The following is a 10,985-nucleotide window of genomic DNA, read 5'->3' as shown; positions in this document are numbered from 1 at the left end:
GCCTCCGCCGCCTCCTCCTCCGCCGCCGCCGCCGCCTCCTCCTCCGCCGCCTCCTCCTCCTCCTCCGCCTCATCCGCCTCCGCCGCCTCCTCCTCCTCCTCCGCCTCATCCGCCTCCGCCTCCTCCTCCCTCCCCTCTCCCTCCCTCCCCTCTCCCCCTCCATCACCACTTGTACATACCCCCTGCCTCCTCGTCCGCCCTTTCCATCCCATTCCCCTCCCTCCCTCTCGTCCTGTTCATCTCTTTGTTCTTCTTCCTCTCTTGTTATTTCTTCCCTCGTCGCAACTTCTTCCTACTCATACTTGAGCACAGAACACAGCACCGCCTACCAAGAAGGCAAGCTCGACCCAGCTACCTTTCTCCTCCTACTACTACTACTCCTCCTCCTCCTCTCTCCCTGATCCGTTTCTCCTCCTCTCTCCCCCATCCGTTTCTCCTCCTCTCTCCCTCATCCGTTTCTCCTCCTCTCTCCCTCACTTTCATTCTGCAGGTCAGGCGCGGCTTCTTTGCTCGGACGATCAACCGCGTGTGGGGGATGTTCTTTCAGTCCCAGGTGAGGAGAGCGAGGGGAGAGGGAGGGAGGTAGGGAGGTGAACATGGAGGAGGAAGAGGAGAAGAGGGAGAGGAAGAAGGCAAGGAGAGAAGGAGAGACAGAAGAATCAGAAGCTGCTTCTTCCCGTGCTTGTCTGACTTGCTGCTACAGGGAGATTCAGGCGCAGAATCGTCTGCTTATCACATCGTTGACTCCATTGACATTGAGATGGAAGCATCAAGGTACGATGACTGGGAGAAGCGGAGGAGGAGGAGGAGGAGGAGGAGGAGGAGGAGGACTGACTCTTGAGGTGCAGTGAGATTGACATCACTGAGATGAGAGATCCGAGATAGGTTGCCTCGAAGATGCTTCTGTGAATAATTTTTTGAGATTGACATGGAAAAGTTCTTGTGATCTCTTAATTTAGAATCTTCTCAGACAAACCAAACGAATGAACTTAGTTAAGAATACAACCTTCAAAAGACAACCTTCATTAGTTTAATTTAACTCTCATTCCTCCTCCTCCTCCTCCTCATCCTCCTCCTCATCCTCTACTTGCATCAACATCATACTCATCATCATCAACATCGCAATGCCTGGACTTTCTCCGACAGCTCTCGGCAGTGGAAGATTCTAGATCGCAGCCTCGCCTTCATCATCTCCATATCAACATCAAAGTCTGACGTCAGCGCCCCAATCTCTTCCTCTAGCTCCTTCATGCTTCGACCATGTCTGTACTCCTCCCCTCTCTCCTCCTGCTTCTCCTCCTCCTCATGCTGACTTGCCGTCTGCTCAAGCTCATCTTGATGCATCCTCTTGGCCTTCATGTAGAAGGCCACCATCTCCTCCTCCACGTTCTGCGCCATCTCATGCTCTCTGATCTCCTCGGAGCTTCTCCTGTTGCTCGCCACCTCCTGTCCCTTCCTATCCGCTACCCCGTGAGCCGAGCAGGAGGCCGCGCAAGGTTGGTGAGAACTGCTGGACTGCGAGCGCTGGCCCGACAGGACTGAACCCAAAGAGGAGAAAATGTTGTTGAGGTCACTTCTGATGACTGGGTTTGTCAAAATGTTCTCTTCCAACTTGTTGAGATCTCGCGAGGAAACATCCAACACATCATTCAACCTGTTGAGAACTGAACAAACGTCCGTCACAAGCTGTGATGGGGAATGAGGCGAGTCCTGTTTCAGACTGTCCTCTATCCTCCCCATCACCTCCTCCTCCTCGCTCATCGAATCTTGGTCATAAGAGTCGTCCATGGGCATGTCTTCATCGTCAAACACGGCAGAGCTCACAAGAATCTCGTTGAGCAGCTTGTTCTTCTGTCTTTGCTGGTCCAACGTCACCTGCAACCTGGCGATGGCAGCGTTGTACTCGGCCTCGCGCTCCCACTTTTCCATGTGTGCAAGCTTCGACACCTGATCTTTCTCCTGCTCGGACCGCTGAAGCAACTCTTTGAGATCTTTGTTTTCCTTTAACAGTCTCTCACTCTGACTGCCCTGTGACTGAGCAAGCACCTGGAACAGCTCTAGGAAGTGACTTCGTTTCACACGGAAACTCTTGTGAAGCTCCAGGCAGGGACCCGAGAAGAGCCTCTCCTCGTCTTGCGGCATGGAGTTCATGCTAGCAAACGAGCCCAACTTCTCTTGTCTGTGCTCGTTGCCTCCCGACTCAATCATAAGCATCTGCGAGCAACGATTCTGATGCTGGTACACGTGGTCAAACAGGTTGTGCAGCTCTCTGATCTCCTTTCTCAGGATCTCGTTCTCTTCCACCATGAACTGCATGTGCGAGTCGAACTTGTTCTGCAGGTCGTGCATCTCCTTCTTCAGATCATCCATGTACCTCACATTCTCAGTCTTGCCGTCCCCAAAGCTTGAAGCAAGGTTGGACAAGTTGCATTCAAGCTTCTTCAAGTATCCCTTGACGATGTCAAGATCTGTCGACTCTGCTCTTACATCACAGTTCTTCGACTTGCAACACGAATGAGCCGAGAGCGAGTCCAAGATGTCATGGTTTAGCTTCACCACTTGCTCCATACCGTCCACCAACTTCTCCAACAGGAAGCAATCATCACTTGGTGCACTGACCGTCTCCTCCTCCCTGTCGTATCTCATCTGCTGTATGATCGCAGCCATCTCTTGTATGGTAGTCTCGTCCGACTGCATCTCTTGGTTCTTGAAGATCAGCTCTTGCCTGAGCTCCTCGACCTGGCGGATCAAACTCTTCGGGGAGGGGATGGAATCCTTGGCGGAGACAATCAGGCTGTAAGAGCTGTTCACATTGGCAGTGATCTCCTTCACGAAGGACGAGACGGATTCAAGGAACGACATAGACGTCAAAGACGCCTCCCTCTGCCACTGGCTGCTAGACCGAACAAACTCCTTCACACGCTCGATCTCTTCCTTCCCTTGTGGGGTGCTGACCTCTGACGCTATGACCTCCATGCTCTGCAACAACCAACAAGGATCGCAAGTCTGAGGCTCAGAGACCATCCGAAATTTCGAGACTTTCCTATCCAACCAAGAGCAGTACAGTTTGCATCTACGGAACCGACAAGTCAGCAGGTGCGAAGGAGCAAACTGAGTCAACGACTGACCGTTCGAGGTACTCCGTTGGATCCTCTTGAGTCTCATCGATCGGCCTGCTCAGCTTTCAGCGGTCATTCACAGGTTCTAGTGTACAATACCATTCTTCCTTCTCCAACGTGGACTCTGCGTTCCCTTTCTTCTTCCTCAGCCCTCGATTGCCTGTCACTTTCCTGCATTCTTGGTGCCACATCAGCTCGATCGTCTTGGTGTCCAGGTGAACATCTTTGTTTGCTTCACACAATTCTTTCTGGATCCTCGAGAAGTAGTGATGCTCCGGGCATCTGGCAAGGTTCACAGATCAGTTGGAGGGCAACAACGGAAAGTGCAAACGCACATGAAGTCTCCATTTTCATCCCTCGACTGAGGAGATGCAGTCCACTCAATCACCTCCTCCAGAACTGACAGAGCTATACGATCATCTTTATCTTGAGACGACGACATGGTAGACGGATGCATCGCCTCGAGACGGAATTTCTGCATCATCCCGATCAGAGGAACAACAACTCCAGGATATAAAGCTTGCGACGAGCTTGCAACGGGAGAAGAACGACATAGAATTTGGTCGTATCAACACAAGTTCTTCGAATGTTAATTCACCTTCTGCTGCTATACTCATCAACAACTTCCAAACCAACTTGTTGCCTCGTTCAAGAGCTAAGACAAGAATTTCAAATTTGTTGGTGGCTACACTTTCTATTCGCAATGTTGCAAACCTCTTCGACCTTTGTCGCACTCTCTGGTGATATGGACGTGTCAACGTCTATCACATATCTCTCCTCTCGCACACATCAACTCGTTCCTTGAGCTCCGACCAGCTGCGAGTAGTCTACGCATAGGAGGGGGCAAATGGATGGAAGGGGACCCCATCAAAGTGATATCTTCCGAGGGGTGGTGGCCTGGCGGTCCGCAGGGGTACTACCAGTCGTATGTCCACAGGGAAGGGGGTGGAGGGTAGTCGACGCAAACAAAGGGTAGGGTGGATTTCTGAGGATAGAGGTAATGGGTAGCCTAGTAGGGTGGGTTATCCAGATTATTGCTTCTCGAAGGGGTACGTGCTATGGGTGTGCCGTTTAGCCGTGATAGGGGTAAATAAGCCTAGAGGAGTGTGGGATGGGGTGGGTCCTCGAAGAGAGGTCAGAAGGGGTGGGGTCATAGACTGGCGAATCAACATATCAACATCAGAAGACATGGGGGGGTCATCGTGTGCCTGCTGACCGTCACGGCGCGACCGTACTGATCAGAGCAGGGTAGGGTAGGGGGTAGGGGTACTGGGAGGTATAGGGGTTGATCTTGGTACTTTCGAGGGTGTACACATACGGCACTACCCCCAAGAATCCTGGAAGATAGGAGGGTGGGTGGTCTTCTCTCAGGATTAAACTGGACTGGATTGATATGCCTGAGTTGACTGAAATTTCCGGTACTGAGGAGTTGGGGGACTGGAATCACTTCGGTCACCGTACAGTGAAAGGAAGGGGGGTGGGTCACGTTGGGGCCGTCAGCCAAGCTCATAGATGAGGGGGTTGTTATGCCTAAGTTACCTGGGAAACTTGGGGTAGGGGTGGCCATGAAAATTGATTTTTCATACCAAAGGGGGTGGGTGGAGTGGGTGATGTACTTGAAGGAACGAACTTGGCCTCAAGGCGAAAAAGGCTGATCGCCGACGGGGGGTGGTTGAAAAATGAGGGGTAGTACTCTAAGGGGACTCTTCTACATGTAGATAGGGTGGGTACATATTGGGGAATGGTAGGGGAGTATTGATCCTCGGACTATCGGACTAGGGGTAGTAGTCCGGTTGGGGAGTGTAGTGAGGGAGGATAATCGGGGGGTAGTACTGGTCACAATCTATCAAGGCAACAAGAGGCCGAACTGAAGTAGAGGGGGTGGGGGTACCTCCATAAGGACTCGCCTACATATAGTGCCCCATCTTTCTAGTCTAACTCCAGGATGAGCCACCGGTAGTCACCTCAATAGGGTTATAAGAGTAGCTATGCTGTACGGGGGGGGGGGGGGGGTAGGGGTGGCTGCCAGGGTATCAGCCATCGTTGGAATGTTGACAATCTTCTCGGTTGCATCACTACCCCTCCATTTAATGGCAAAATAGGGTCATAACCAGGGGTCTGTGGGAGCGCAGGGGCGGCGGAAAGTCCGCGGGGGTGGGGTGCCAGGTGGTCTAGGGTCCGTCCCATGGAGAATGAAGAGACTCGGGGCAGGGGCCGCGACTCTCAAACTCGGAATCTACTTCACAAGCACCCTCAGTGCCGTCCGAACTGGCGGAGATCATCGGCGGCCGCCGGGCCGCGGCCCGGCCCCGCGGGCCGGGGCCCGGGCGGCCCTGCGGCCGCCCGGCAGGCCCGGCGAAGCTCACCTCACTGCCGAGCGGCGGCCTGCTGGAACTGGCCTGACCCAGTGAGGAAGGAATGGGCCGGCGGCGCTGGACTGAGGGGGGACTTGCAGTTGTTTGAGTGCTGAAAGTAAACTCGGATTACGGAGAATATGAAAGTTTGTTTAGAAGGTTACGGTTGTCAGGCCGCCAGTGCCAGGCCCTGAGGGGCATCTGATCTATCTGAGCTGGACTCGAGTCGGAGGTTCAGACCCTCCCTTGGCACTGCGTCACCGTGACGGTGACTCAAGACATGAAGGTAGTCAAAGAACTAGCAGACATCGCTGACTTAGTCACGGCGACCTCCGTGCCACTGGCAGTTGGACTCGAACAAGGTGCCAGTGAGTTACCTGCTGCTTCACTGTGAAGTCGGCATTGACTCCTCTGACCTCGCTTCCAACTTCAAAGCCTGCTCCCGGGCTTGGTTCGTCATGGTCTGGTCACTGGCACACGGAATCGAAGGACTCGCCCCGCCCCCGAAGGTAAGACAGCAGGACGACCTGGAAAACGAAGCGATCATCTATGTATCAGATGGATAGACAGCAAACGACAAGAGGAACGATGAGACGGAACAACTAGATGTACCAGTCAAACAAATTGCAGCTGAGAAGGAGAGGGAGAAGAAGAAGCGGTCCAGCGATCGAGAACTTCATAGAACATCATTGTTCTGTCTTTTAAGGATCTTGGAAGGGTTTCAAGTAGCTGTGGAAGAAGAAGCCGATGGCGTACCTCTCTGATTGCGTCAGAGCATCGATGTTGTTTTTAGTGTCGTTTTTGTCGTCGTCGTCAATTTTGAAGAACATCGCAATCCTCTCCTTCCCTATCCTCCTGACTTTGTCCGACATGTTCGGATCAAGTACCCGAGATCAGAACTTCGCTCTCGTGCGACGATTAGAGTCCGAATTCAAGGTGTGCCCAACAACTTTGACAAGCAGCAGCAATCTTGACTCTTGTTGCATTTTTGCTCGAATGAGTTGATCGACTGCCATAAACGTGTTGCTGACTATCAGAGCATCTTTCACTGCTTCATGGCTCGAGTCGTGACGCTAGTTACGGTCGCAGCCTCTTCTCCAGTGATCCTCTGATTCAACTAGACTCTGAATCCGATGATCGCCAGGCCGCCTCCTGTCAAACTTTGGCCTAAATCGCGGCAAGTCACTCCGAGTTTCCGATTCTGGGTGGATCAGACTCCGTGGACTCGGGAGGACTGAGGCCCGCCCCTGAGGACTCCGGGAGGAGCAGCAGCAGGAGAAGGAGCAGGAGCAGGAGCAGGAGCAGGAGCCTGAGCAGGAGCAGGAGCAGGAGCAGGAGCAGGAGCAGGAGCAGGAGCAGGAGCAGGAGCAGGAGCAGGAGCAGGAGCCTGAGCAGGAGCAGGAGCAGGAGCCTGAGCAGGAGCAGGAGCAGGAGCAGGAGCAGGAGCAGGAGCAGGACTCCCCGGAGCAGGAGCAGGAGCAGGAGCAGGAGCCGCAGGAGCAGGAGGAGCCGGGCCTGGGAGAAAGGGGGGGGGGGGCGGGGCAGCAGCAGATGGCTAGTACCTTACGAGTAGCAACTGCTGGCTCGCTGGGCCGCCGGGCCAACGTCCGACTCGTAAAAAAAGGTCATCTGCAGAGCAACCGCCCTGAAACGGTCACCAACATTGGTTAGGGGATGAGGGCGACGTATCCGCAGATATGTATTGCATCGATCTAGGGGGTGGGGTGGGGTACCCCGATCGACGGCGGGGTTGTAACGAAGGGGTCCTGTTGATAGCCCCAAATTCAAGCTTGTTCCCTTTGCTCAGAGTATGTACCTATGGCCATTTTTGCTAGTGTAAGAGTCGATGAAATTTGTATGTATGACCCCCTTGTGGACCCCTGAGTTTTCTCTCTCAATCCTATATTCTACTAGCAGTGATAGTAGATATCAAAGTACCCCTCCCCCTACCACCTTGCCTCTCAGACCTCTATGTATGGCGTCCTCCCCGAGGTTGCGTCGGCTGCTGGGGAGGATCGAGGCTGCTGGGGAGGAGCTGGACTCAGACAAGCTCAACCCACAGGCAGGTCAGGAAGCAGCGACTCTCATGCACGAGGCGTACAAGGAGCTGCTAGCCGAGTACGACAGGGTACATGCAGCACTTGAGCAGGCGGAGGGGAAAGTCAGCGAGCAGAGCAGGTACATCTCAAGGAACCTGTCCCCTACCTCCAGCGCCCCCTCCTCTGCCATCCACACCCCTCGACTCCCCTCCGCGAGAGGAGGAGCGTCCCCGGATGGCTCCGTGCATGGGCAGGACTATGCGGCGAGGCTCAACGAAATGATCGAGAGGTTGAGGTTCGACCTGGACGCGACCGCCAAGGAGCGAGACACGTACAAGAGCCAGCTGACACGAGCTGAGATGGAAGTCACCCTCCTCCTCGACAAGTTGAACTTGACCAAGGAGCAGTGGAGGGAGCTGAACCCAACAGTCTCCGGCATCACGACTCAGGTGTCCTTGCTGGAGGAGCAGCTGGCGACGGCTCTGCAACATGTGAGAGCAGGTTGAACTAGGAGGGATCAGTGACTAGGTCGTTGTCCTCAGGTTAAGAAGCAGGAAGAGAAGATTGAGGCTCTGCAGGAAGAGCTGCGGTCAAAGGACGCGATGCTGCTCTCTCAGAATAGCACGATTCTGAGCCAACGAGATACCATCCGACTTGAAGAGGCCGGAGACGTCGGGGCGGTGGTGAGTGATTGATCAAGTTCTCTGACCTGCCCTGCTCTTGTGTGCTTGTTGCTGAAGGCTTTCCTTTGTTTGCAGGTGCGAGCTCTTAAGAGCAAGGTCCATGAGCTGGAATCTGACTGTCAGAGCAAGGATTTTGTGATGAAGAGGAGTATGAAAGAGTTGAACTCACAGACACTGAGGGTGAAGATGCTGGAGCACGAGCTAGAGCGGCAGCAGAGCGAGTGGAAGCAGGAGAAGGAGAGGCTGGAGAAGGAGCGACAAAGGCAGCAGCAGGAGCGGATGAACGCTGAGCATGACCGAGAGCACCTGCTTGTTGTCAACGAGGCACTTCGCGCAGCTGTAAAGTCGATGGAGGAAGGAAGCTACTTGAACCCGGACGGGTTGACGGTCGGGCAAGTGAGCAGGGGGGAGGCGTCGATGACTTACCATGTGGGGTTGACATACGACGAGGGAGGAGGAAGAGACTCGAGCGGCGATGACGGCATGGGCGGGATGAGGGAGGTGGAGAATGGCAAGTGTCTGAGCCCCGACGGTCATCTTGTCTTCAAGTCCTCCTCCCCCCCGACGTCGCAGATTTCCGTCCTGAGCAATGGAACGAGCGAGCATGAGCGTCGAACTGTCTCGTTGGATTCAAGTCGACGGTCCGAGGGGAAGTCAAGAGGAGGAGGTAAAGCGCAGCGGAGGAGAGACAAGGATTGCTTCATACAGTAAAGGAGCAGAGGATGATGCGAACGAGGAGAAGGAGGATGGTAGAGGAGGAAGAGGTCAGGGGCGGAGAGGACAAGGAGAAGGAGGAGGAAGAAGAGGAGGAGCGGGCAAAGGGGACGAGGATGAGGAATGTGTTGATGGTCCTGCTTGACATTTTGACAGACTTCTGGGTCACCTGCCTTAGGATGATGTTTGCAAGTGAAATCCTTCATCAGAAAGACAACCTTGCCTCCAAAGGAAACGATGTAACTTTGATCCAACTTCCATACAACTTTGTCCCAACTTTCAAACGACTTTCATACGACTTTCATACAACTTTCATACAACTTTGTTTCATCTTTGTTTGAACTTGTACTGCCTTTCTCGTGGTTTCTTCTCAACGTTCTTCCGACTTACACTTTGGCTCTCCTGGAACTTCCTCTCTTTTCCGTCTTCTCCTCAATCACCCGACACTCTTCTTCTCTTCTCCTGACTGACATGTTTGCAGCATTATCACCGTCATGTTCTCATGTCCACATGTATCGACGACATCAACCTCCTGTCTTCCATGGCGAACAGCAACGACGTTGCGCACGTCAGGGACCAGATCGCCTCCATCATGTTCGTCAAGGATTGCAACTTCTCCATCGTCGACTTCCTCAAGTGCAACGACAGTAAAGGCATCATCTGTATTATACAGCTCAACGAGGACATCCCGAAGAACCAGCTCGAGCGCTTCCTGTCCTCCAGGAGCTTCGCCAGGCTCTGGGAGAGCAACTCTGCCGCCCACTTCGCGTGCTCGCACGAAGTCTGCAAGGAGTCGGTCCTGACGGGCTGGACGATGGATCAGCTGACATCGTCATGCTCGACGATCTTGAACGTCTGCGAGCATGCGATCATGGCTGGGCTGCGCCATGCAGAGAGCCAGAGGGACGGGAGTAGGCAACAGGAGCAGCAGAGGAAGGAGGAGAGGAGGGAAAGGAACGGTCAGCGTGTGCAGCTCTCGCTATCCTCGGAGGCTGTGTTCGAGCTCATGTTCGACCTCCAGCGTCTCCTTCCAGCAGTCGACGAGCTCCACATCGACCTCTCGCTGGTACTGAGCGGGTTTGACAAGGTCATGAGGGCGAACGAGAGTCTGCGCGAGAGGGTGAGGGAGATGGAAGAGGCGTCGGGAGAGGAGGAGGAGGCGAGGAGAAGCTTGCAGACGCAGCTGTCCATGGAGAGGAGCGCAAGGATAAAGCAAGACCATATCGAGTACATGTCGAGGGAATGCAGCTTGAACTGCATGCAGTCGTTGCAGTCGGTGTCGAACGAGCTGTTCTCGCTCGCAACACTGTGGGAGGAGTGGGAGAAGAAGCAATTAGCTCGTCAACAACTTGGGCAGCAGTTGGTGCAGGAGAAATATCAAGACAGCAGGCAAGACAAGGCTCATCGAGAGCAGCTGGAGGCGGTTTCCCTTCAGTGCGCACGAACGATCGAGGAGTATGAGAAGGAGATGTTGATGTTGAGGAGAAGTCTTCAGACTGCGAAAGAGAATCACAAGGAGGAGATTGAACAACTCAACTTACATTGTAAGCAAGCCTGGGAAGGACAAACTCAAGTAAGTCTGATGAATGGAGATGATGTGATTGCTAAAAATGATTGAGAAAGTGATGATGATGACAACGACGAGGACAAAACTAATGGTTGATGGTGATGTTGTTGATGTTGGGGTTGTTGATGTTGATGATGATGATGATGATGATGATGATGATCTTCTCCATGACCACCATGATGATGATGAGGATGATCATGATGATCAACACCGACTGCAACGACAGCATGCTGTTCAAGCTGCATTCCCTCGACATGTACTCGATATGGTCTTGCTTTATCCTTGCGCTCCTCTCCATGGACAGCTGCGTCTGCAAGCTTCTCCTCGCCTCCTCCTCCTCTCCCGACGCCTCTTCCATCTCCCTCACCCTCTCGCGCAGACTCTCGTTCGCCCTCATGACCTTGTCAAACCCGCTCAGTACCAGCGAGAGGTCGATGTGGAGCTCGTCGACTGCTGGAAGGAGACGCTGGAGGTCGAACATGAGCTCGAACACAGCCTCCGAGGATAGC

General features: G+C 53.7%; 4 protein-coding genes across 4 annotated transcripts in view; 2 read left to right on the top strand and 2 right to left on the bottom strand.

Moving 5' to 3' along the window:
- GUITHDRAFT_148157 (hypothetical protein) overlaps positions 1-885 on the top strand; it is a gene marked incomplete at both ends in the record, with an annotated part of 5,752 nt that extends 4,867 nt beyond the window's left edge. The window contains 3 exons of the mRNA XM_005820017.1: positions 491-553; positions 704-774; positions 849-885. Of these exons, the coding sequence (XP_005820074.1) occupies positions 491-553; positions 704-774; positions 849-885 (171 nt within the window). The remainder of the gene's footprint in view (positions 1-490; positions 554-703; positions 775-848) is intronic.
- A 228-nt stretch (positions 886-1,113) lies between these two features.
- GUITHDRAFT_120710 (hypothetical protein) lies at positions 1,114-3,603 on the bottom strand (the record flags this gene model as incomplete). The annotated part of the gene is made up of 4 exons (XM_005820016.1): positions 1,114-3,073; positions 3,129-3,173; positions 3,219-3,401; positions 3,455-3,603. 4 exons carry the CDS (start codon positions 3,601-3,603, stop codon positions 1,114-1,116), a joined length of 2,337 nt encoding a protein of 778 aa, XP_005820073.1.
- Positions 3,604-7,448: 3,845 nt separating this feature from the next.
- Positions 7,449-10,527, top strand: GUITHDRAFT_120709 (hypothetical protein; the record flags this gene model as incomplete). The annotated part of the gene is made up of 5 exons (XM_005820015.1): positions 7,449-8,003; positions 8,055-8,195; positions 8,271-8,862; positions 9,066-9,148; positions 9,391-10,527. The coding sequence occupies 5 exons, from the start codon at positions 7,449-7,451 to the stop codon at positions 10,525-10,527; spliced, it is 2,508 nt and encodes an 835-aa protein (XP_005820072.1).
- Positions 10,528-10,561: 34 nt separating this feature from the next.
- GUITHDRAFT_120708 (hypothetical protein) lies at positions 10,562-10,984 on the bottom strand (the record flags this gene model as incomplete). Its single annotated transcript, XM_005820014.1, has 1 exon — positions 10,562-10,984. A coding segment is annotated over one exon (423 nt), but the record flags the coding sequence as incomplete, so codon positions are not given.
- Position 10,985: the final 1 nt, after the last annotated feature.

Source organism: Guillardia theta (assembly GCF_000315625.1).
Source record: "Guillardia theta CCMP2712 unplaced genomic scaffold GUITHscaffold_194, whole genome shotgun sequence".
NCBI classification, from domain to species: domain Eukaryota; class Cryptophyceae; order Pyrenomonadales; family Geminigeraceae; genus Guillardia; species Guillardia theta.
Note: the sequence above shows the minus strand (reverse complement) of the source record. Positions and strands in the feature narration are given on the sequence as shown.